The following is a 27071-nucleotide window of genomic DNA, read 5'->3' as shown; positions in this document are numbered from 1 at the left end:
TTCGATCGAAGCTAGCCCAATCGATCTGCCTGCTGCCACTAATCTGACTGATAAGCTCGAAAACGTAATTGGCTGGCCAGATTTGGGAATAAATTCTACGGATGTTGATAACTTTGAGAGAAAAAGTGAAAGAGAACAAAAGATAATCATGAAATGAAGGGTAAAATCGTTATTTTGAATTCTTATTAACAACTAATATTATAAATAATTTTAAATTATAATATAATATTTAATATTATATTATAGTTTTAAAATTTTTAATATAAGAAGTGAATTATAAATTTATTAATTAAAATGATATTTATTTTTAAAATAATTAATTTTAAATTATTTTTTATGAATAAATAATTTTTTAAATATTATAATAATTAATAAATTTATAATTTAATTATTATAATAAAAATTTTAAAATTAAAATATCATTTATCGCATTAACTTTATCATACTTTTACTTTTTGCTTTAACTTTGTCGTACTTTTACTTTTTGCTACTGTGGATCACTCAAAATATTTATGATGCATTGCCCCATTTTATAATTCCCGTTTAATTTTGTTTTTTATGTACAAACAAATTTTTAGCTTAAATATTCCATTAAAAAATTTGTCTTACTCTAGAAGGTCTTCCCAGCTTCTTCTGCGCGACGCTTTTCTTTTTCTTTGTTCTCTCTCTCTCTCTCGGACAAAATGGCAAATGAGGGTAGTGATTCGCCAGATTTGGTAGAGAACGAAGATGGCAATATCCGCAATTGGAGCATTTCCAGACTGATTTCTTTCCTCAAATCCACTTTTCGTCCCAAGGATTTTGCCAAGGTAGAAGCGGTTTTAGTGGCAAGACAAGACAAATCAAAGCAGGAGATTGAGACACTGAAACAGGAAAAGGATTTGTTTTTCAAAAAATTCGAAGAAGAAAGACTAGAAAAAATGAGTCTTCAAGACGAGCTCAGAAAATGCAAGAAAGAGTGCGAGGAAATGAGGAGTACTATGTCCAAGTTACGGGAAGAGAACATGGTTTTAAGGGAGCGAGAAAAGCTCGCAGAGGAAAGATGCAAGAATTTGTTGGAGGAAGTGAAGAGAATTGGAGAGAAGGACAAGGTAATGATTGATTTAAGAAGCAGGAATTGCGAGCTTGAATGTGCAAGAGCCAAGGCTGAAGGTGAGATGGAGATTTTGAGGAAGAGATTTGAGGAGTTGGATAAGAGAGTTCTGAATTTAGAGACTGATCTACCATTATTGAGGGATCAAGAGGATTCGAAGAGCAATGGGAGTGGGGGACCAAATGGGAATTTGGAAAATGGGAGTGTAAAATTTGATGAGACTGTGAAGGTGGAAGAAGTGTCCGTTGGTCCAAGTAGTGATTCTCCTGTCAGAGCTAATGGGCATTCGCGTAATGCTGGTAAAAATTACAAGCTGCTTCAACTTTCTTTGTGTTTATATTGCATTTTGATTGGTTAATTTGTCTGGATTGTTTGAGTTTTTAGTTATGTTGTGAATTTTGATTTGTTCCTTGTTTTTTTTGTCAACGCTGTGGGATAAAATCCTAAAATTACTGTTTGTTTAACATATGAAGTGGCATTGTTTTTTATAAGTATTGTGTATGCTAGGTAAATTGTGTTTGTTGTATTGGATTATTGTTGTCAGTATGTTGATATATCATTAAAGGCTTGCCTGTCCAGCGTAAGACCTTCATTTTATTGGAGAACCTTATTCTGTTATTAAATTTGTTTTCTTACCTGTTATGATCCTTGATCTGCAAATATAGATTCCTGTAGTAAAGTTGGCTTTTGGTGCCAATGATTAAGTTGCTACTAAGCAAACTGGAATTCTGTTTGGAGTTGTAGAATCAAGGGGGGTAAATTAAAGGCATATGCATTTTTCTTTCTTGACCAAGTATGGCTGTGCTATTGATTTGAGAAATTCAGGCTATACTTGATAATCAAAATTGCTGTGAATGAAGATTTTGGTATCATTTCAGGTTATAGACTTATAGTTGAGCTGATCCTTGTATCAAATGATATAATAAATACTAAAGTAAAACAGGATAAGGAATTTGCTTTGGTAGTTAGGTTGTATTGCAGGAACATCAAAACATTAAACTGATTTACGTACCAATATGAAATTTATGTACCATGCTTCATAACATAGTTCTCGATTTTGAAATTACCACATGTATAGATCATAGAATGTGTTTATAGATGCTGGAGTTTACTATGGGTGTCAAAAATCAAAAAACATATCCAAGGGCCATAATTCACTTGATCAGTATGGTTTGCTCGGGCTGTAGTTTTTTTTGTTGTCTTTTAGGCAATGATTGTACTTTTGAAACAATGAATCCTGAAAGCAAACAAATATGAAGAAAATTATGGGTCTGGCACCATAGCATCCCTTTAAGTTGATGATAAATTCATTAGATTTCCTAGTGTTTTAGAACAAATTCTAAGAGCTTATGCTAAAGGTATATCTATGAGCAATAATTACCTATTTCTGGAATTTGTAAAGTTTTGTTTTTCCCTTTTAACATCTGCCAGAAAAATTTTATTTACAATTTCTTCGTAAAAATTTGCATGCCAGGGAATGGGAGACCTCCATCTCAAAACATTGTCGAGATTGTTGACATTGATAGTGATGATGATAGTGCACCAGTGGAAATTCTGAGTGAAAAAAGAATGACTCATCCTGCAGAGAACTCACATTTAGTTCAAATTTGTGTACAAAACGAGACTCCAACTCTCAAAAGAAAACGAACTTCATCTATAGATGTAGGTGAGAGTGAAATTGGTGATAATGATGATAATACATTAGCTGGGAAGTTAAAGATGGAGAAACTGCAAGAGGCTGTTTGCAGGCCTGATGATTGTCCTCTTAATCATTGCTCAACAACAACTATCTCTTCTTATAGTAATGAGGTTAACAGAGGCTTTGCCACACCAGGGGAAGGTTTTATGTTTTCAAGACAATGTGAACAGCAAATGGAGTCTGAGCAGCAGTCTCAGAATCTTATGACTGGGTTTCCTTTGGATGGGCTTGGTTTCTCTGAGGAAATTCCTGTGTCCTCCGATTCTGAGTCTGGTGATGACAGCGATGGTGTGGATATTTCCTTAGACCATTCTCAGCTTGCACCAGAGGCTCAGAGGGAAAACATAAATTAGCGACAGGAAATGGATGGCAACTTTCTGTTTTAGATGGGAAAAACCAAAGAGGTGTTTGTGAAATTGTGCCAATTGATGATTTATCTTTGATGCACACAGGTATCGTTACAGAAGCTTTTTTAATATCCCCTGCCTTTTCTGCTTTTTGTTCATTGATAGTAAAGGTGAGGATGAGATGGTTTCACTTGATATCTTGAAACATGGATTCTTATAGAAACTAGTTATGGGAATGAGAACTATTATAAGGGAAAAGTGAGAAGTGGAGTGGGTTGTTTAGATATGAGAGAGAAAGAGAAACGGGTAGGGGGGAGACAGTTGTTGAGTTTTTTTAACATTAACATTGACGAAGTAAGAGTTGATTTGTAGATTGTGCACTCTGCTTTATGATAACATGACACAAGTATATTTCCTTTTATAGCATTGAAAAGAAAATGGCTTCCAGTAAGTTTTATCAGTTTGTTTTTTTCTTTTCTTACTATAATGCCGCAATAACCTTTCATGCAGATTGGCTCCAGTTGTATTTCTCTGACCTAGTTTGTCATAGATGGGGATTCAGAGTTGAAGCTGAAGAAATATGTCAGGGAGTTGCTGGAGTATGACCAAAAGGTCTTGTTCATTATAAAGAACTAGCTATTCAGCATGTAAGCAATTATTTGAGATATGCCCGAAGAAAAAGGATCCTTTATTGTTATAGTTGTAGACTGAAAGAACCAATATTGTTCTTACCAGAAATTGTTACTGATATGGTGATAGCAAAGGCATCTCCTACTGTCAAAAGAGGATAGTATTTTTTTTTTTTTTAATTTCTATATTTGTCTCTTCTTTAAACAAGTCTGAAACCTTTTTGTCAGGTCTTACTATAGATAATCACATGCATTAGAAGCCACAAGCGACATTGTTTTTTATGTCTACATGCTTTAATTTTAACCTATATTCAATGTAGAATTAAGCTTTTCTCAGCAATTTTGTGTATAAGAGTGGGATAGGCTCGCATTTTGTGTTTTCCCTCTTAAATATTTTGCTCTCAACTAAAAGAGAAGAGAGGAGACGGTGGGTAGTTAGTGTCGAAACGATTTTGAGACCGTCAAATGTAAAGGAGTTTTAAAATCAAAATAAATGAGAGAGTCATCACTAATCTTTGTTAGGGTACGATTGGTCACTCAAAAGTTTATCTTTTTAATAAAACTATAAAGGCAAGTTTAAAGTTTATCAAAAAGATAAATTTTGATCTACAAAAAATTAGGTTGGGTCCGATAGTCGGTTACGTGTAGGAAATGATTAGCACCCTTACAACCCCATAAATTGGTACCATTTAATTATGCATTATTTTCAGTGTCGGATAAAAATGGTTTCAATTTGAAATTTAACACTAATTCCCTTCATTTGAAAAAATAAAATTTTGCTAAAGCTTTTTATTTAGGAATATTGAGAAAATCTTAAGTTAAATAATTATTTTAAAATTCTTCAACATCTAGGCATAATTTAAAATAACTTTTTTTCACTTAAGATTTAACACGATAATCCTTAAAATGAAATAACAGTCTTTATAGAAGATAATTGTTAGTAACTCTCCAACGTCTAGGCAGAGTACCAAGAATTATTTTCTTCGAAATATTATTTTTTATTTTATTTTATAATATCATAAAATTTTTTAAAATGTATTTTTTATTATAAAATATTTTATCATCAAATAATAAATAAAAATTAAAGAGAGAATAATGATAACACGTTAACGCTAACGTATGTATGCTAATGAATGTCATGTAAAAAGAAATGCAATTTAAAAGTTGGGTTCTTAAGTATAATGAGACCACCCTGACTCTCCAATATCTAAGTAGAGCTTAAGTACGACTGTTTATATTTAAGAATGTAATTTACTATTATACTTTTTATTTATTAATCTTATTATTAATGTGAATTAAGAACGCGTGTGAAAAGCTTAATAAAATGGAGTTTCCTAAATACCTCATCATTTAGACGCTATTCGTAAACAAATTATTTCACATGAGATTTTTATCCGTGTCTTTAGGATTTTCAAAATGTTTTGAGTAAAGGCTTGAGTAGAGGCTTTAGAGGTTAGGGTTTCAAGATTTTGAAGATTCGAATTTTAGGATATTGGGTTGAGTTTTGAGGGTTTTAGGGTTTGGTTTTAAGGTTTAGAGGGCTTAAGGCTTGGATTTTAGGGAATGGAAGGTTTAGGATTTTAATTTTAGAGTTTGGAGATTTTAGGGTTTTGATTTTAAAATTTGAGGTTTGGGGTTTTGATTTAAAGGTTTGAATTTTAAGGATTTTGGGTTTTGGGGTTTGGATTTAAAGGTTATGAGGTTTTAAAGTTTTGAAATTTAAGAATTAGCATTTAAAATTTCGTTTTGTTAAGAAAAAACGAACATCTCTAAGAATCCCCAACATCTAAGCGAATTTTTGGAGCAAGTTCGATTTTAGTGATTTTTGAAAATTAATTAAAAATTTCTTATATATATACTTTTTTATGAAAATTTATTAATAACAATTCTCCACATCTAGGTGGAATTATTTTTATGAATATATTTTATTCCCTCTAGGCAAGAAAAATAAGAAAAATTATTCTTATTATAATTTTTTATATTATTATTATTATTATTATTTTAAGCATTTTTAATATTTTTTTATTAGTTATCTTACTTGTTTTCATTTTTATTATTAATAAAAATAATCAAATAATTATTCTAATAAATTTAAAAATTTATCATGCATAAAAATAAAAAAATTACTCAAAATAACAAAAATAATAATATATAAAAAATTAAAAATTAAAAAAAAAAATTTTTTTACCTAAACCGGTCCGGTCAACAGTGATTTGGTTGGATTGCAAAAGGATTTGATTTAGTGCGTGATTCGATTGAGCCGACTGAAGAGTAGTTCGGTCCGGCCTGATCAAATCAGCTCAGAGCTGAATGAGGAACCAGGTTGACGAGTCGGTTGCGTAGACCTCGAGTTGGGTCTGGGTTGATGCGCGGATCTCCTTGGCTAAAATGGCGTCATTTTGGGCGTTCCTCTAAACGACGTTTTGAATTTCAGTCTTTTATAAAAGTAAAAAAAAAAAAAAATTTACTTCATTTTTCTCTCCTCTCTCTCTAGCTTTCCTTTCTTCAGAGTATTTCTTTCTAAGCTGTTGGACGGTGACCGTCAGCCGCTTTGGCCGCCGTTTTCGATCACCGATCGTCGGTGATCGAAAAGTAAAAAAAAGGTCCAAATTTTTTTTTGTATTCTTCTGAGCTTCGATCCAGCCTTCATTTTGCTAGAAAACTGTTCCGATTGATATAGATCAAGGTTTGAAGATTTTTGTTTCTTTTTTTTGTTTCTTTTTTTTTTGTAAACCGAAGACTGATCTGATTTTTTATTCTTGTAGGAAGCTTCGGCGCTGAGGTTCCTCCCTACGAGGAGGACTGTTTATCTTTACTTTTGTTTTTCTGTTTTGGGGGTTTGTGTGGGTAAAGAGGGATCGGTACTGGTGGATGAGTCGGATGGGATTGACTTTTAGGGGATGGACAGTTGGGTTTCTAGCGTGTTCTAGAGGTCTAAGAGAGGCTGAAATGGGAAACGTTGGGGGCTTTATAGGGTTAAAAATGGTTGTAGCCAATAGAGCATACGTCTGACGAGGTATGGATGTGATAGTAGGGTAAGGTTGATGGTTTCGAGCAGTTGGGGCAAGTGAGGTGCAGGGGCTCCGATGGGATTGGGGATGGTGGTGATAGGGTGGGTGGCAGTGGTGGCGTGTAAGGTACCACTGCCATCCTGATTTTTTCCTTTTTTTTATCAGTTATCATTTTTATTTTTTTATATTAATTAAATCAATATTATTGTTATTATTAAACCAAAGATTGGAAATAGTAGATCCAGATAAAATTCGGTGTCTACAGTTATCCCTCTTTGCACGTTATTAAGAATCAGTAATAGGATAAAGATAAAGACAATGATTTTGTCCAAAGCTAACTAAATGACTTTCTTAATTAATTTAAAGGATTGAACTATGAATTAAGTGGAAAAAGACAATTGAGATGATATCACAAATTAAAAAATGATAGAGATAAAATGATTGGGATTAAAAATGTGAGTCGAAAAATAAAGACAACTGGGATTAAACCACAAGTGAGAAAAATAAAAGTGACTAGGATTAAACTACAAGTTAGGAAAATAAAAACGACTGAGATTAAATCACAAGCTAGGAAACTATAGAAATAACTATGACTAAACCACAAGTCAGAGATTAATGATGATCGAAGCTGAACCATAAATCAGAAAGAATAAAAGTGATCGGGATTAAATCACGAGTCAGAAAACTATAGGAATGATCGGGACTAAACCACAAGTGAGAGATTAACGATGACTGAGACTGAACCGTAGGTTAGAAAAAAATAAGAATGATCCGGACTAAACCACAAGTCAAGTAACTAATAGAAATGATCGAGATTAAATCATGAGTCAAATATTAACGATGACTGGGAATGAACCGTAAATCAAAAAAATAAAAGTGACTGGGATTAAACCGTAAGTCAGGAAGCTATAAGAATGACCGGGTTTAAACCACGAGTCAAAGATTAACAATGATTGGGATTGAACCGCAAGTCAGGAAAAAAAATAAAAGTGACTAGGATTAAACCGCAAGTCGAGAACATAGGAATGACTGGGATTAAACCACGAGTCAAAGATTAACTACGACTGGGACTGAATTGCAAGTTATAAAAATAAAAGTGACTGAGATTAAACCGTAAGTCAGGTAACTAACAGAAATGACCAGGATTAAACCACGAGTCAAAGATTAACGATGACTAGGAATGAACCGCAAGTCAGAAAAATAAAAGTGACTGGGATTAAACCGTAAGTCGAAAAGTTATAGGAATGACTAGGTTTAAACCATGAGTCAGAGATTAACAATGATTGGATTGAACAGCAAGTCAGAAAAAAATAAAAGTGACTAGGATTAAATTGTAAAGTCGGGAACATAGGAATGATCGAGATTAAATCACGAGTCAAAGATTAACGATGACTGGGATTGAACCGCAAGTTAGAAAAATAAAAATGACTGGGATTAAACCGTAAGTCAGGTAACTAACAGAAATGATCGGGATTGAACCACGAGTCAAAGATTAACGACGACTAGGACTGAATCGCAAGTTAAAAAAATAAAAGTGACTGGGATTAATTGTAAGTCAAGAAACTATAGGAATGATTGGGTTTAAACCATAAGTTAGAGATTAACAATAATTGGGATTGAACTGCAAGTCAAAAAAAATAAAAGTGACTAAGATTAAACCTCAAGTTGTGAACATAGGAATGATCGGGATTAAACCACGAGTCAAAGATTAATGACGACTGGAACTGAACCGCAAGTTAGAAAAATAAAAGTGACTGAGATTAAACCGTAAGTCGGGTAACTAATAGAAATAACCGAGATTGAACCATGAATCGAGAGAATAAATATAACTAAGACTGAGCTGTGAGTTGAAAAATAAAGGATTGAGCACTCTATAGATTGACAGGTTCAATTTTAAGAATCATGCCACAGATATCACATCATCTTTTAGGCCATCATTTTTATTTTGAAAAGAAAAATGATGATTTTTTTTTATGTCTTATAAAAAATTTTTTTATGCAACTTATCAATAGGTTTGTGATATATGCAATGATTATGATGAATGAAAAGACAAAGATGCAATCAACGTATTATATCATGCATTTTCATCCAAGTTAATTTAACTTTTTTGTTCAATTCTTTCAAGCTTTAAAAGCTGTTTCCAGTAGTCTCATCTTTCTAAATCTTTCGATTCTCGATCAAAAATCTCTGTCTTATGATAGACCCACTTGACTTTTAGTCACTCTAAAATCTTTTTTTTATTCCTTTTTTTATCTCCTCTCTTTTGTTTTCAGTGATCAATCAGTTTCATTTCATTCTTTCTACCCTTATATTACTATTTTTGTCATCCTTATATTACATTTTCTTTTTGAGTGATGCATTGGTCTATTATGAACTTTATTAATCATTCTCTTAATTTTAAATGACAAATGCAATGATTTCAAGTTCAAAGTTGGGTGTGAAACACGATCATTAATGGGGTATATCGGGTTTAGAAAGACAATCCTTTTGAGACATAAAGAACAGTTTACTCAAGAATATTTCAATAATCAAATAGAAATTCTCTAAATAATGAAATTTTGGATGACCTCGACCTACTCAGACCAGGTCTTTTTCAAAAACTCATTACATTTACGATTTTTCACCTGTGATTTCATATGACCAATCATTGCCCCTACATCTGTGACTAATGAGAACTTGCCTCTTAAAAGTTATCTCTTTTAATTCTGACGATAATTTATCCATTTGGTGTCACTCTTTCATTTTTTGAAAGACTTTCTCTGAGCTTCACCTTCATTTAAATCGTCTTTTCAGGTTTTCAGCTCAAATGACCCCCTTTGATTCAAACCGCCATTTTCTAGTTTTCAATCTGAATCATTTCTTTTTTTTTTGTATTTTTGTTGTTATTTTTTTATTTTTTTTATTTTTTTAAGTAAAATATTTCTTGACTGTGTCCGAATTTACAGGATTCAATGATTCATCTCCGTCTATTTCTACAAAGATCAGAGCTCTACCAGAAAAAGCCTTTTTTACCACATATGGACTTTCTCAATTGGGCGTCCATTTTTCTCTATTGTTATGCTGATATGGTAAAATCCTTTTCAAAACCAATTCGCCCTCGCAAAAGTATCGGGGTCGTATCTTTTTGTCATGTGCTCGCATGATTTTTTTTTGATACATTTGTCTATAATTGAGTGCTAAGAGCCTTTTCTCTTCAATAAGATTCAATTGCTTGAAAAAATCCTGAGCCAATTCTGCCTCATCCAATTTTATCTTCATCAACACCTTCAAAGAAGAAATTTTCACTTTAATCGGTAAATACAGCTTTCATCTCATACATTAGTGAAAACGAGGTGGCCCCTGTGGAGGTTCGAATTGATCTTCTATAGGCAAGCAAAGCAAAATATAACTTTTCATGCCAACCCTTATGTGTCAGTCATTTTTCTCAATATTCTCTTGATATTTTTATTCGCAGTTTCCACTGTATCATTCATTTTTGGGCGATATGGTGTTGAATGATGATGCTTAATCTTGAACTGTGCACATAATTTTTTCATCATTTTATTGTTTAAATTGCTAGCATTATCTGAGATGATCCTTTTCAAGAGCCTATACCGATATATTATCTCTCTTTTTATAAATTTACACACAACTGATCGCATAATACTACTAGCATACGAAGCTGCTTCTATCCATTTTATAAAGTAATCGATTATCAAAAAAATAAATCGATGCCCATTTGAAGCTTTTAGGGTTATGAATCCGATCACATCCATTCTTCACATGGAAAAAAGCCATGGTGGTGCCAAGACATGTAGCGAGACTAGAAGAGAATGAATTTTATCTGCATAAATTTGATATTTGTGGTACTTTCTAGCATAATTGATGCAATCATTTTCCATTGTAGACCAGTAGTAACCAGCTCTCATAATCTATTTGGCCATCATATGCCTGTTAGCATGTGTTCCATAAATTTTTTCGTATACTTTTTCAAGTATCCTTCTTACTTCTGCAGCATTAACGTACCTTAGCAAAATCTGATCTCGACTTTTTTTATACAAGATTTTTTCATCAAGCACAAAACCTACTGCTAATCTTTAAATGATCCTCTTATCATTTTTTGAAGCCTGTTTTGGGTAGTTTTGACACTTGATATATTGTACAATGTCATAGTACCACGGTTGTCGATCTACCTCTTTTTTCACATTTAAATAGTAAGCTGTAAAATTTTCATTTGTACTCTAATGGATTGAATTTTTGTACTATTATTTAAATTGAACATTACTGCCAAAGTAGCCAAGAAGTTAGCAATCTAATTTTTTTCTCAAAGAACATGCTAAAATTGGATCTTTTTAAAATGTTTCATCAAACTAGTTATGTGCTTTTGATATAACACTAGTTTCAGGTTCTTGGTCTCTCATTCACCTTTTAGTTGATAAATTATCAAGGTTGAATCCCTATATACTTCTAGCATTTCAATCTTCTTTTCAATAGTCATTTGTAGCCCCATGACATATGTTTCATATTCAGCAAGATTGTTTGTGCAGTTGAAATCTAACATTACGGTACAGGGTTAGTAATTCTGTTCTGGGGATATTAGCACTGGCCCAATACCATGCTCCATTATATTGGATGCCCCGTCAAAAAACATTTTCCATACTTCTCTTACAAGTTCTTCATCTTCATCCTGCAAGATTGTCATTAAATCTTCATATGGAAACCCAAACTTTATAGGTTCATAATCTTTTGTAGTTCGATCGACAAAAAAATCAATAATTGCATTCATTTTTATGGATTTTTGTGTCACACACATAATATCATATTCTGAGAGCATGACCTGTCATTTCGCTAGTTTGCCTGATAAAGATGATATTTTAAAAATGTACTTAAAGGGATCCAATTTTGATATTAGCCACGTCATTTGGTAGAGCATATATTGCCTGAGTCTACGAGTAGTTCAAGCCAGGGCACAACATATTTTTTTCTATTTGGGGGTATTAGGCCTCATATTCCGTAAACTTTTTACTCAAATAGTATATAGCATGTTTTTTCTTACCAGTTTCATCTCTTTGCCCCAATACATATCCCATTGATTTTTCTTGAATCATTAGATATAAAATTAACGATCTTTCTTCAATTGGTGGTACTAACACTGGTGGGTTTATCAAATACTCTTTAATCTTTTGAAATGTATTTTGACATTCTTCATCCCATTCACCAGGATTATTTTTATGAAATAACTTAAAAATTGGATCGTATTTTGAGGTAAGTTAAAATATGAAGCGAGAAATATAATTCAATCACCCCAAAAAACCTCTTACCTTCATTTGTATACGTGGTACTGACAACTCTCGAATGGCTCAAATTTTATCAAGGTCTACTTCTAGACCTCTTTCACTAACTATAAACCCTAACAATTTTTTAGATTTAATAGCAAATGTGCATTTGGCTAGATTCAGCTTGAGTTGGTATCTCTGTAATCTTTTAAAAAGCTTTCTGAGATTAACAACATGATCTTCACTTTATTAAAATTTAGCTATCATATCATCAACATATACTTCTATCTCCTTGTGCATCATGTCATGAAAGAGAGTGATCATCATCCATTGATATATGACATCAGCATTTTTTAGCAAAAAGTGCATAACTTTATAACAAAACGTGCCCTATATTGTCACAAATATAGTTTTTTCCATATCTTTATGAGCCATTTTGATCTGATTATAGTCGGAGAACCCATACATGAATAAAAAAATAGAATGCTTAGCAGTGTTATCCATAAAGGTATCAATATATGGTAATAAAAAATTATCTTTTGGGTTAGCCCTATTTAAATCTTAATAGTCCACACATTCTAACTTTTTCATCTTTCTTGAAAACTGATACTATATTGGCTACCCATTCAAGGTACTTTGCTACTTCTAAAAAACCAACGTCGAATTATTTTTTTACTTCTTCTTTTATCTTCAGTAATATTTTTGGCTTCATGCGTCTCAACTTCTGCTATACTGATCGGCATTATAGTTTTAAAGGTAACCTATGCTCAACCACCTCTACGCTAAGTCCGAACATATCCTAGTATGACCATGCAAATACATCTACGTACTCTTACAGCAGACTCACCAGCTTTTGCTTCTGGATCGATGATAATGAAGTGTCGATCCTAACTTCTTTCTTATTCTCACCATCTATCAAATTTAACGGGTCAGTTGATTCCTGGTGGGGTTTTATAATTTTCTCCTCTTATTTTATCCATTTTAACAGATCATGAGGTAAATCATAGTCTTCTGAATCAACATTGTTATCAAGCTCGCTAATGTGAATCAAAATTTCAAAATCAAAACTGGTGTTATTGCCTTGGTCATCCATAATGTTCAATATTAAAAAACCTAAAAATTGGTATAATCACAAAGAAATATATATTGATCTTGGCAAGGGCAAAGAGAATGGTAATGAAAGAAAAAAATGAAAAATAGAGAACATGGTATAAGTGAAATGCATTGCATTCATCACTTTATTAAGACAATGAAAATAAGCTCATACACTTAACCTCCGTATGCTCTTTCTTAAGGTTGGACCTTACGGTTTACTGTATGTCGGGTTAAGATTTACGTGTCTAAAGGTTCCCAGACTATTCCTCACTTCATCGTCCATTATAGACTAGTAAGGCTCCTCGATTCTCACCCATTACAGGCTACTAACGAAATGGGTTCAATCTAAGTGAAAGTGTTTCGCTAGCAAATGCGGAGGTTATCACCTCACGATAGCGTAGCTACTTCACTTCCTCCTAAAAAGGATAGAACTCGGGTCTAGAGCTCATGCATGAATATACAAAGTGTGTGCAAAATAATGTATTAATCGAAATACCATAAACATACAAATAAAATCACGACTAACATACAATTTATCTTATTCGTTAACATATATATTTTTGAAAAATCAAAATAAAGGAGATTAAATGAAATGTCAAATAAAATCAATTAAATCCAACAATTCTTAATAACGCATAATTAAAAGTTTTGGCTTGACTCTCGAATTAAAGTCTCCAGTAGAGTCGTCAAGCTGTCATAACGGTTTTGAGACCATCAGACGTAAAGGAGTTTTAAAATCAAAATAAATGAGAGAGTCGTCACCAATCTTTGTTAGGGTGTAATTGGTCACCTAAAAGTTTATCTTTTTAATAAAACTATAAAAGCAAGTTTAAAGTTTATTAAAAAGATAAATTTTGATCTACAAAAAATCAGGTTGGGTTCAGGAGTCGGTTACATGTGGAGAATTATTAGCACCCCCATAATGCCCATAAATAGGTACCATTTAATTATGCATTATTTTCAGTGTTAGATAAAAATGGTTTCAATTTGAAATTTAACATTAATTCCCTTCATTTGGAAACATAAAATTTTGCTAAAGCTTTTTATTTAGGAATATTGAGAAAATCTTAAAGTTAAAGAATTATTTTAAAATTTTTCAACATCTAGGCAGAATTTAAAATAACTCTTTTCATTTAAGATTTAACACGATAATCCTTAAAATGAAATAACAGTATTTGTAGAAGATAATTGTTAGTGACTTTCCAATATCTAGGCAAAGTATCAAGAATTATTTCCTTCGGAATGTTATTTTTTTATTTTATTTTATAATATCACAAAATTTTTTTAAAATCTATTATTCTTTTTTTATTATAAAATATTTTATCATCAAATAGTAAATAAAAATAAAAGAAAGAATAATGATAACATGCTAACGTATGTATGTTAATGAATGTCACGTAAAAAGAACTGTAATTTAAAAGTTGAGTTTTTAAGTATAATGAGACCGCCTTGACTCTCCAACATCTAGGCAGAGCTTAGGTGCCACTGTTTATATTTAAGAATCTAATTTATTATTAACTTTTTTATTTATTAATCTTATTATTAATGTGAATTAAGAACTCGTGTGAAAAATTTAATGAAATAGAGTTTCTTAAATACCCCATCATCTAGGCGACATTCAAGAATAAATTACTTCACATGAGATTTTCACAGGTGTCTTTAGGATTTTCAAAATGTTTTAAGTAAGGGCTTGAGTAAAAGTTTTAAAGGTTAGGGTTTCAAGATTTTGAATATTCGGATTTTAGGATTTTGGGTTGAGTTTTGAGGGTTTTAGGGTTTGGTTTTAAGGTTTAGAGGGTTTTAAGGCTTGGATTTTCGGGTATGGAAAGTTTAGGATTTTGATTTTAGAGTTTGAAGATTTTAGGGTTTTGGTTTTAAAATTTGAGGTTCGGGGTTTTGATTTAATGGTTTGGATTTTAGGGATTTTGGGTTTTGGGGTTTGGATTTAAAGGTTAGGAGATTTTAGGGTTTTGAAATTTAAGAATTAGCGTTTAAAGTTTCATTTTGTTAAGAAAAAACGAACATCTCTAAAAATTCCCAACATTTAAGTGAATTTTCAGAGCAAATTCGATTTTAGTGATTTTTAAAAATTAATTAAAATTTTCTTATATATATATTTATGAAAATTTATTAACAATAATTTATTAACATCTAGGAGAAATTATTTTTAGGAATATATTTTATTCCCTCCAATATCTAGGCAAAGAAAATAAGAAAAATTATTTTTATTATAATTTTTTAGATTATTATTATTATTATTTTAAGCATTTTTAATATTTTTTATCAGTTATCTTACTTGTTTTCATTTTTATTATTAATAAAAATAATCAAATAATTATTCTAATAAATTTAAAAATTTATCATGCATAAAAATTAAAAAAATTACTCAAAATAACAAAAAAAATAATATATAAAAAATAAAAAATTCAAAAAAAATTTTTTTTACCTAAACCGGGCCGGTCAACGGTTCGATCAACAGCGGTTCAGTTTGACCGCAAAAGGGTTTGGTTTGGCGCGCAGTTTGGTTGAGCCAACTGAGAAGCGATTCGGTCTGATCTAGGGAGTGGTTCGATCCTGTCTGGTCAAATCGGTTCATAGCTAAATGAAAAGCCAAGTTGGCGAGTCGGGTCCGGGTTGACGCGCAGATCTCCTTGGCTAAAACGGCATCGTTTTGGGCGTTCCTCTAAACGACATCGTTTTGAATTTTAGTCTTTTATAAAAGCAAACAAAAAAAAATTTTGCTTCATTTTTCTCTCCTCTCTCTCTCTCTAGTTTTCCTTTCTTCAGAGCCCTTCTCTCTAAGTTGTTGCACGGTGACCGTCCGTCGCTTTGGCTATTGTCTCTGGTCGTCGATCATCGGCTATCGAAAAGTCAAAAAAAGGTCTAAAAAAAACTTCTTGTATTCTCCTAAGCTTCGATCCAATCTTAATTTCGCTAGAAACTGCCCCGATCAATGTAGATCGGGGTTTGAAAATTTCTGTTTCTTCTCTTTTTTTCTTTTCTTTTTTTTTGTAAATCGAAGACTGATATGATTTTTTATTCTTGTAGGGAGCTTCGGTGCTGAGGTTCTTCCCTACAGAGAGGACTGTTTGTCTTTGCTTTTGTTTTTTTGTTTTGGGGGTTTGTGCGGGTAAAGAGGGATCGATACTGGTGGGTGAGTCTAATGGGATTGGCTTTTAAGGGATGAAGAGTTGGGTTTCTGGCGTGTTCTAAGAGTCCAAGAGAGGCTGAAAGGGGAAACGTTAAGGGCTTTATAGGGTTGAAAATGGTGGTAGCCAATGGAGCATACCTCTGGTGAGGTATGGGTGTGATGACAGGGTAAGGTTGATGGTTTCGAGCAGTTGGGACAAGTGAGGTGTAAGAGCTCCGAAGGGATTGGGGAAGGTGGTGACAGGGTGGGTGGCAGTGGTGGCATGTAAGGCACCACTGCCATCCTGATTTTTTCCTTGTTTTTTATTAGTAAAGCTTTTATTTTTATTTTTTTATATTAATTAAATCAATATTATTATTATTATTAAACCAAAAATTGAAAATGATAGATTTAGATAAAATTTAATATCTACAGTTAATCCCATCTTATGACCCAAGAAAAGGAAATAGGGTGGATGACGGTATTGAAATGATGCTTGAATCTTGCAAGTCTTTAAGATGCTTAATAAATACAGCAGCATGCAAACGTTGAAAATTATTTGTTCATCAATCTTCTTGCTTTAGCATGTATATACGATGGAACAGTTGTGATATTGCTTCAACATCTATTGTATTTGTGCGCATTGAGTTTGGGGGTTGCTGGGGCAGTGGCACTTTCTAGTTGAGGATGCTGTCTCAGCTTTTAATTATTAGTTATTACTAATACCTTAGGATGGAATAAATATTTCATGAGGGGTCGAGGATGAAAGATACCTTTGATGTGTAACTCATCCGTTGAAAGTTGAAACCCTGAAAAGAGAAGAAATGAAAGGGGCATGAATTATGGAAGTAGTGGTTGTAGCAGGAGAGAAATTTAACGGTAAGGATGGTGTTGAAATGTTGATGTCAGTCTACCTGATATCTGTTAGTTATCTTTTCAAATACTGCAGTTATGATTTAAATGCAAGTCTTCTCAGAATTGCCCACCTAGTCAATCAGAATAAGGTTGATAAGGGAAGGTTCTTTCAAAATCCTTTATCGTCTTTTACTCGATGCATTGAAGTTCAAAAGCGTTCCATTATGAATTTATTATAGTGAGATCGAAATGACCATGAATTCTCAAATTAGCTTGATGTGGCTTCCAGCCTTCCGTGATGAATTTCATGGAGGGATGGATTATGCGCATGACGCGGCTTGAGTGGAGCCTGAGGTTGAACAAATTTGATAGAAACTCGGGTCCCATGTCTGGCCACGTGATCCGATAATGGTAACCTGCTCTTTTACCCTCCTTGCGGCACTCCAAGTTGCGGCACTCCAAGTTGGTCCCACGTGGAGTGCCCATCTCCACCCGATGCCCTCTTATAAACATGATAATTCGTAAAAAGTTTGGCATCTATAACGGTACGAATTATTAAAATATAAATATAATATAAATTATAAAATATGATTAAATTTTAAGTATGATTATGATATGATTATTATATATATTATGTATAATATGATATGATTAATATATGTATATTTAATTTATTTAAATATGATATAAATAAATATAAATAATATAAATATATATTGATACCTATAAAAATATAATTAAAATAATAAATTATTATAAATTATTTATCATTTATAATTTAATAAATTTAGCATATTAATACTACAAATAAATACATACATATTAAAAAAATAAAAAAATTTGATACGCATTTAATATATATAAAATTTAACATATTATATAATGATATTAATTTTTAGTATCAAATTTAAAATAATAAATTATTAAAGATTAAAAAAATAAAATAATGATGTATAAGAATAATACTAATATTTATATTATATTTGTATTATTAATATAAAAATATTTTTATAAAATTTATTAAATGATTATTATAATTAAATATTTAAACTAACATTTATATAGTATGGAATAGTTAATTAAATATTATAATTAAAAATTAAAAATTAAAATAATTTTTATATATTTATATTAAATTAAAATAAATATAAAAAAAATATTAAATATGTTAAATATAATAAATTTATATTCATAACTAAATATATTTAACATATCGTATCACGTATTAAACATATATCTATATGATATATTATATCTAAACATATTTTTCATATCTTATACATATATAAATATATCTACACATAAAATATTAATTATGTTATATTAAAATTTATATTAATACAAATAAATATAAAATATATATTTAAAAAAATATATAAATTTTTATATAATTATTATATTATATTATTATATCTTATCTAAAATAATCAGTTCTACCCTCTTGATTCGGTGCCAACACCACCACTAAAACGTCTCTTTTCTTCCTAGGAAACCAATTATTTATTACAGTTAAGTTTGTGTACAAATCAACTTTTAAAAATATTTATACTTTTTTTTAATGTTTATTTGCTAAAATCGAATAACTTAATGGTCAAAACATTTCATACAGGAAACTGACAAACGTGGTTAATATTATCACAAAGATGTATTTTTTCCGTTTCATTTTATTTGTCCACATTTTTATATCTTGAAAATATTTTTTAATACAAAATATATTTTTTAAAATATATTTTAATATTTTTTACTTTTTATTATTAAAAATTGTGAAACTTCAAATTTATGAAAATATTGAATTTAATATTATGAAATTAAAGTCAAAATATATTTTTTTAAATCCATGAAAGTTAACGGAGGATTAACACCGACGGAAAGAGTAGTATTATAATAATATAATGATAATTAACTTTACAACTATGTATTTATTTGGATATAATCAGATCAGTGTTATTAATTAGTTTGATATGACCTGAATTTCTTATATTTTATAAAGTTATATACGGCAGAGCAGTGCAGAGTAAACAGCAAAAAATTTAATAATTTAAACTATAATATAATAATATAAATAAAAAATATAAAAATAATATAATTTAAAAATTTTACAAAAATTATAAATATATTTAATAAGATAAAAAATTATATTTTATATTTTTATATTAGTATAAATTATATTAAAAAATTATATTTTATATTTTTATATTAGTATAAATTATAATACATCATTTTTATTATAAGATGCAATTATATGAATGATCAAATTTACTTGACAGTAAAACAGTGACGGTGCGGCTTGAGGCAACCGAACAGGGAACGGCGGAACTGTCCGCTGGGCGGGGATACATATTGAAAATGGCATTGTTGTAAAAACTCCTAAAAGACGGCACTATTTTAGCAGAATTATCTGTATCAATTAATAAAATAAAAAAAATGTAACTTAAAAATTTTGCTTCTTTAACTCAAGATATTTCTTCTTTTCCTTCTCAGGAATAAAAAACTTTATCCATCCACCACCGTTTTTTCAATTAATTTTTTCTTCATTCATTTCTTCAAGGGTTCTAGGGTTTTCACGATTATTATTTTTAGATTTCCAGTTTTACGCTTTCTTATTTTCTACTTCACGGATTGTGAACTTGCACTTGGACGGCTCAAGTTGTCCGAGTTTTCGGTTCCAAGAATTGGTGTGGTATGTTTTCTTCTTCTTCTTCTTCTTCTTCTTCTTCTTCTTCTTATTATTATTATTATTATTATGGACTTTTTGCATTTCGGTTTGTTTTCTGTTTGATTGCCGAGAAAATGGAGGAGAAAAAGATAACAAGTGATAAAATGTTCCTTAGGTAATTTGCTTTGGCTGGCGGTTTTTGGAGCTTTGAAGTTTTAATTTCATTTTCTGCATTTTTTATAGCTACTAAACGAAGCGTTATTAGGTTTATTAGAAATTGGGAATTTAGTCTGAAAATTAGAAGAAATTTGGAGGTGGTAGCTTTGCTTTATTGGAAGTTATGGGCGGTTTCTGTTGCCTTAGGTTTCAGAATTTCACGAATTTGATTATTCACTTACGCTCTTGCGTGTTTATCAGCGCTTAGACATTTGGGTTCACAATTTTAAGAAATGACCAGTTAATTTCTAATATGTGTATTTCGTATTGCTCACTGGCCCATGTTGAATGCTTCACTTCAAGAAAATTGAGGAAATTCTTATCTTTTATGAGCTCATTTGGACATTTTTAAACCATAAGAATATGTAATTGGCATCGCCCTCTAATTTGTCAGATTGATGATAACAGTTAAAAACATGGTTATAATGGTTTCTGACTAGGAATTCAATATGCAGCGAAAGAAGAACATATCACCGAATGAAGTTTGCATCTATATTATGGAAGGACTAGGTGATGAAGTAGCTCCAATAGATGCAGCTGAGGGGGCTCACCTTCAGGGCAAAGAGGTTGAGTATTTAGTGAAACCTGACAGCTGCAACATGTTGGAGTCCCAAGAAATGGTTATACCGGGTGAGGTTAATGCTCTTGAGAGCTCATTCCATGTCCTTGGAGAGGTGTTGGAAGGTAAGAATGTGTTTGAACAGGGGTGTACCAGCCCTCGCACTATTGATGATGCAAATGACATGGTTGAAGAGTTAACTGTGAGAAATTACAATGGTTCTAACTTACCCATGGTTGGTACATCAAATAATAGAGAAAGAATGCAGTTGAGGCAGAATCATTGGCAACAGTTTTATCAGTTGGTTGGTGGATCAGGAAGTGGGGGTTCTTTTGGCAACAGGGACAACAGTCAGGCAATGCCAAGTCTGTCACAGGATGTAGGGTATGCTGAATTTCTTGGTCACAAACCTTTGAGTGATGGGCGGAATGAAGTTGCAGAACAATTGATGAGAGGTGACATTAATGAGGTTTCCGGCAGTCAGCTATTGCATGGAGGTATCAAGACAAAGATTCTATCAAAATCAGGATTTTCTGAATTTTTTGTTAAAACTACATTGAAAGGTAAGGGGATTATATGTAGAGGTCCATCTCATGATGCCACTAGAGTTGAGCTTAGACATCTGAATAACACAAAATCTACTGGGGGAACTATGGTGGCTCCTAATCCTCCATTGAAGGCTGCTGGAAGCCCTGTAGTGGCTTCTAATACGTCACTAATCTTGGGTGATAGAACTGGTATGAATTCTTCCAATGGGATCGTAGGGCCAAGGACCGGTGAGTGTGATCATGGTGGGATGAACTTGAGAGAATGGCTGAAAGCTCAGTGTCACAAGGCAAACAAAGCTGAGCGCTTGTATATATTCAGACAAATTGTGGATCTGGTTGGTTATTTTCACTCTCAGGGAGTTGTTTTGCATGATTTGCGCCCATCTCGCTTCAAGTTGTTGCAAGCTAATCAGGTTAAATATATTGGTTCTGGTGTCCATAAAGGTCTTCTAGATACTGTCCTGGATAAAGATTTCCCCCCTTCAGAGAACTTTCTGATTCGGAGAAGGCCAATGGAGCGGGGGATGGTTTCCTCAGTTGGTCATTGTGCCAAAAAGCAGAAGTTCAATGAGAACGCAAACATGACTCAGTGGCCTGTGTTTCATTCTAGAGCTGGCCTCAAAATTGAAACCATAAATAATACCCAATTTTCTTACAATGAATCCAGTGAAGATTGTCCAAATACAGAATTTAGCAACTCTGGGAGCCTTCATGCATCTAATTTAGCTCAACAGCAGTCAATCTCTGTGAATGAGCAGTTGGAAGCCAAGTGGTATGCAAGTCCAGAGGAACTTAATGCAGGTGTTTGCACAATTTTATCAAATATTTACAGTTTGGGTGTGCTGCTTTTTGAGGTACTAAAATCCATTTTGCTGAATATCTTAGATTTGTTTTCATATCTATTTTTGGTCTGCATGGAAGAGAGTGAATAAATGGTGTTTATTCTGAGAAGCAGTTGATTGTTTCTTTCAGTTGCTTTGTCGTTTTGAATCTGAAAGAGCACATGCTGCAGCAATGTTAGATCTATGTCATAGGATTTTTCCTCCTACTTTTCTGTTAGAAAATCTCAAGGAAGCTGGATTTTGTCTTCGGCTACTTCATCCAGCACCTTCTTTACGTCCAACAACCAGGTAGTACAAATTGTTCACAAATGCTAAATGTCAAGCTCTAGAATCATTTTACTGATGTTGTATATGGAGAATTTGAAAAAGTAACCAACGCTAATGTGTGGGCTAGAATTTTAAATGTGTAAATTGGACTATGATAATTATTTATCTTGTAAAGAAATATCTATAAGATATCTTGGAATATAGAGCAAAAAGCATCAGTAGGTCAGATGATGATCTAATTGGAGAATTACGTTCCTTCTATTGTTGTTGGAAAGGAAAAATAGAAAATTAACACTCAAACTATAAAAACAAAAATTGGAAGCAGTTAAAATGCACCATGTAAGGCCCATTTTGGAGATCTGCTGGGAATTGAACCTTCTTACGTAATGGTAAGGATATGTTGATGATAAATCATTTTCTGCTTTATTTTGATGAATTTATTAATTCTAAGTGCCAGGTATCTTCATTTTTTTCCCATGCTTTTTTGACTGATGGCTAAATTTTGAGCATTAATAATGCTTATGTTAGTACAAACTTGCTACCTTTGTGCATGGATATGTAAATGTCCTGACCCTGATGTCCATTAATAATTCAATTGAGGATTCTAAGTTTATGATTGTTGATGGATACCAGGGATATCCTACATTCTGAAGTAATTAATGGATTCCAGGAAGTATTTGAAGAAGAATTATCATCATCCATTAACCAAGATGATACTGAATCAGAGCTATTATTTCATTTCCTTAGTTTATTGAAAGAGCAAAAGCAGAAGCATGCGTCGAAATTAGTGGAAGATATTACATGCTTAGAAACTGACATTGAAGAGGTTGAGAGAAGACACTCTTTGAGAAAACCTCTAACTTATCCTTTCATTAATGTGAGGGAATGTAGGTACCTTGGTAAAGAACCTTCAATTTCAGAGACGCATTCTGGTTTATACCCATTTTCCAGTGCCAACGAAATGAGATTAACGAGAAATATCAATCAGCTTGAATTTGCTTATTTCTCTGCGAGATCGAGAGTCCAGTTTCGCGAAACTGATTCTATGACACGGCCAGATAAGGATTTATTAAAAAATTGTAAGAACTGGCATTTGGCACAAAATGATGAAGAAATACCAAACCCTACTGATAGCGTTGGAGCCTTCTTTGATGATTTTTGTAAGTATGCTCAATATAGCAAGTTTGAAGTTCGTGGAATAATGAGAAGTGGGGAGTTCAACAACTCTGCAAATGTAATCTGTTCTTTGAGTTTTGATCGTGATGAGGATTATTTTGCTTCTGCCGGCGTCTCTAAGAAAATAAAGATATTTGAGTTTAATGCACTCTTTAATGACTCTGTTGATATTCATTATCCAGTCATTGAGATGTCGAACAAATCAAAGCTTAGCTGTGTTTGCTGGAATAACTATATCAAGAACTATCTGGCATCAACTGACTATGACGGTCTGGTTAAGGTTTGTATTTCGTGCACTCTAGGGAGATTTTATTGTTTAAAGAACACTTTTCTATGAATGTTGATGAGGTGAATGCATGTGGCAACTTTGTTGTATCTCTGGTGTATTGCAGGGCATTTCTACTAGATTCCAACTGGACAGGAGCTGGTTGTCTCTCACCTTTTCTCACCTCAAAACTTTATCCTGGTCATTAGTTCTTATGACAAGTCCATCGAATCTCTTCTCTTTCAGTTGAAAGTTGGTTGAACTTCTAATAAATTTGAGTCTTCTTTTCTCTTTCCTCTTAGCAATTCTGAAACTAGTTGCTTCCTCTTATGCTGATCATAGCCTATAGATGGTTTTTGGTATATTCCTGAATAGTTGGACAAAACCCAGTAATCTAGCACTTCACTGATGAAACTATTCTGGATTTAGAATCTAATGAAGTGGCGTAGTACTGTTTCTAACTACAGTACTTCAGAATAGCTTGACTGCTGCTATCGTCTTTACTTATTTAATTTTTGATAGTAAGTTAAATCCAAAGCATCATTAGACATAATTTTGAATCATTGACTTTACAGAGAATGGATTTACAATCTATAACCATGTTCAAAAGGTTTTGTATCCACTGTGGTTTTGGAGGTTCCCTTGTTCACCCCAATGCCATACTTGGATAGTGATAGTGTATTAATATTCTGATCTACAAGTCTTATTTGTTGAAGTAATGTTGTGAAGATAACTTATGGTATATTGGTCCTTTATAGCGCTATAATTTCAAATGCCAAGCTCTTTGTTCCTGGAATAACTGTGATTCTTTTTAATGTGCTTTGCACACAGATCAGTCATTTCTTATATATCATAAGCTTTATGCTGTTAAAATTACTTTAAATAGTTGTTCAATTTCCTCCATCGCTCATTGATATTATTTGCTTGGATTGGATCCAGTTATGGGATGCAAGCACCGGTCAAGCTATCTCTCATTACATCGAGCATGAAAAGAGAGCTTGGTCTGTTGACTTTTCTGAGGTATATCCAACAAAATTAGCTAGTGGCAGTGATGATTGTTCTGTGAAACTATGGAACATTAATGAGGTATGTTATCCTTCAATCTCTTATGGATCTCATGGCACAAGATAGTAGGCACCTTATGAACATTTCTTTTTTTCTCTATAAATGAATCAATTTGGTAGAGGAAACAGAGTATAAATGCAGAAGTTGGATCCCAAACGAAGGCTAAGTTAAGCCTACTGGTGCAAAAAACACTTAGACCCTTTGTACATACTTTGACTGTTATATTCCACTTATCAAAGAAATAACTTGTACAATAGTGTCTGCAATTCACTGCTCTTATTGACCAAGGATAAACCCTTGTTTTACCTCATCGCATCAGACAAAGAACTTAATAGAAAGGATTCTTCTGGATCATTCATGTTTGTTTACAAATTCCATAAAAGTTGAGCAGTGTAAACTTTAATTTTGAGAGGAGCTATAAAGATTCCAAGAAACTGTCCTTGTGCGTATTTTGGCATGTTGTGCAGGTGGGAATGAATAGTAACTGTTTTTGGATAAATGTAATGAAGATCTTCTACCATTCAAGGTGTCTAGCACTACTCTGATTTGCCTAAGCTTATGGATTAACCTTTGTTCCCCTCCTTTCTGCGTGTAGAAAAGCTGCTTAGGCACCATTAGGAACATTGCAAATGTCTGCTGTGTTCAGTTTTCTACTCATTCCACTCATTTACTGGCATTTGGATCTGCGGATTACAAAACATATTGCTATGATCTTCGGAATGCCAGAGCCCCATGGTGTGTTCTTGGTGGTCATGATAAAGCTGTGAGCTATGTGAAATTCCTGGACTCAGAAACTTTAGTTACTGCTTCCACTGACAACACATTAAAACTTTGGGACCTCAATAAGACTAGTAGTGGTGGCCTGTCCTCTAATGCTTGCAGCTTAACCTTTCGTGGACATACTAATGAGAAGGTTGGCATTTCTCTGCTGGAAAACAGATTTTTGTTCTTATTATGTCTTGACTCTGACAAACCCTTTGTTTTCATTGCTGTTTGGTTTAATTTCTCACCTGCCTCTCCAGAATTTTGTGGGATTATCCATTGCTGATGGTTATATAGCTTGTGGTTCAGAAACGAATGAGGTATTAACTTAAGCTTGGTTTTCTTCCTTTTTCTTGAGGCAGGAGAAAAAGGGGTGGGGGGAGGGGGATCTAAAATCACTCAGTTAGCAAATGTATTATCTGTTTCTTTGGCTGCCAAGCATTAACTTATTGAGATGTTGTGCTGTAGGTTTATGCTTACTATAGATCTCTGCCCATGCCAATAACTTCACATAAATTTGGATCTGTTGATCCGATTTCTGGGAAAGAGATTGATGATGACAACGGGCTGTTTGTATCAAGTGTTTGCTGGAGAGGGAAATCAGACATGGTTGTTGCTGCAAACTCTAGCGGATGTATTAAAGTGTTGCAGATGGTTTAAGGAGAAGGTTAATTGCCGAGAACCATCAATAGCTGGCATTATTTTTAGAACCTTAAGGTTGCCAAGGTTTCTTGTGAAGTCTTATTCTTAAGCAGTGAAGCCATCTTGGTTTCAGGCAAATATGTCATTCATGGTAGGACGCTGATTCCGCTCAGAGGAAGGGCTTTGATGCATGGAATATACTTTGCAGAGTAAAGTCAGCCAAAGTGGAGTTAGGGTTCCAGATTATCAAATTAGCCAGAACTAGATTCCAATGAAACTCGTATAGGTTTAAGAATCTGGAATATCCTGATGCCTCCGGGGTGTCCCGAGATAGAGAGAATCAAATTGTAAATATGGGAAAGAAAATTTGAGCTAGAGATAACTTTTCTATAAGAGGCTGTCGGCCGCGGTTCATGGAGCAAGACTGTGTTATTAGGATGTGTCTTCTGCTATTGCTCCATGAAACAAATGTGCAGTCCTTTTAAGCCTTTCCAATAAAGGACTAGTTTTACAGGGGTTTTTTTTATTGATATAGCTTAGAGGTATACTTTGATAATTTACTCGATTCTAGGGAATTCTTTATTGGGTTGTAACTAAGCATTCTATCATTCCATGTAAACCAAGGTTTTACCTCTGTAAATCTACAAATTTTGACGTATATGATAGTTTTGGCTTTAAGATCAAACGCGTTTCTCTTCTCTTATTTGGTTGCCAGGTTTTTATTTGTTTTCCTGAGTTCACAACAATTACATGAACTTTGCTTCTTCTTCAGAAGATCAGAAATGTTTCAGGCAGAAACTCTTAATGGACTAATTTTCATGGAATATTTACGAGCTAATTGCAAAGTCTCAAGTAGAAACCAGCCAAATGTTTTGAACAAGAGATCAGTATATTGTGCCTCATGGATTGAAAAAAAACCCGACAGCTGGACAGAAGACTTCCATCCTCAAAACTGAAGA

General features: G+C 32.8%; 2 protein-coding genes across 5 annotated transcripts; both read left to right on the top strand.

Moving 5' to 3' along the window:
- The first annotated feature begins 588 nt into the window (after positions 1-588).
- On the top strand, positions 589-3947 carry LOC111291337 (uncharacterized). Its single transcript, XM_022883013.2, has 3 exons — positions 589-1392; positions 2568-3244; positions 3650-3947. Exons 1-2 carry the CDS (start codon positions 684-686, stop codon positions 3143-3145), a joined length of 1287 nt encoding a protein of 428 aa, XP_022738748.2. The 5' UTR covers positions 589-683; the 3' UTR covers positions 3146-3244; positions 3650-3947.
- A 15646-nt stretch (positions 3948-19593) lies between these two features.
- Positions 19594-26797, top strand: LOC111290714 (protein SPA1-RELATED 2-like). Of its 4 annotated transcripts, none has more exons than XM_089767815.1 (9): positions 19594-19794; positions 20442-21947; positions 22066-22223; positions 22836-23658; positions 24583-24729; positions 25304-25621; positions 25731-25790; positions 25939-26137; positions 26246-26797. In XM_089767815.1, the coding sequence occupies exons 2-8, from the start codon at positions 20484-20486 to the stop codon at positions 26128-26130; spliced, it is 3162 nt and encodes a 1053-aa protein (XP_089623941.1). In that variant the 5' UTR covers positions 19594-19794; positions 20442-20483; the 3' UTR covers positions 26131-26137; positions 26246-26797. The 4 variants fall into 4 exon arrangements, with proteins under 4 accessions (XP_089623941.1, XP_089623940.1, XP_022737884.1 ...); XM_089767814.1 differs by having other exon boundaries at positions 20427-21947; XM_022882149.2 differs by having other exon boundaries at positions 25939-26797.
- Positions 26798-27071: the final 274 nt, after the last annotated feature.

Source organism: Durio zibethinus, chromosome 11, assembly GCF_047325235.1.
Source record: "Durio zibethinus cultivar Kanyao isolate XHJ-2024 chromosome 11, ASM4732523v1, whole genome shotgun sequence".
In the NCBI taxonomy this organism is placed as follows: domain Eukaryota; kingdom Viridiplantae; phylum Streptophyta; class Magnoliopsida; order Malvales; family Malvaceae; genus Durio; species Durio zibethinus.
This window is presented reverse-complemented; position numbering and strand designations above follow the sequence as displayed.

Bases quoted from the DNA above. Each gene is read 5' to 3' on its own strand.
- LOC111291337 (XM_022883013.2), top strand. From the start codon at position 684: ATGGCAAATGAGGGTAGTGATTCGCCAGATTTGGTAGAGAACGAAGAT. The intron at 1,393-2,567 runs GTAAAAATTACA...TTTGCATGCCAG, and splicing joins TGGGCATTCGCGTAATGCTG to GGAATGGGAGACCTCCATCT.
- LOC111290714 (XM_089767814.1), top strand. From the start codon at position 20,436: ATGCAGCGAAAGAAGAACATATCACCGAATGAAGTTTGCATCTATATT. The intron at 24,730-25,303 runs GTATGTTATCCT...TTCTGCGTGTAG, and splicing joins AACTATGGAACATTAATGAG to AAAAGCTGCTTAGGCACCAT. The intron at 25,622-25,730 runs GTTGGCATTTCT...CTGCCTCTCCAG, and splicing joins GTGGACATACTAATGAGAAG to AATTTTGTGGGATTATCCAT.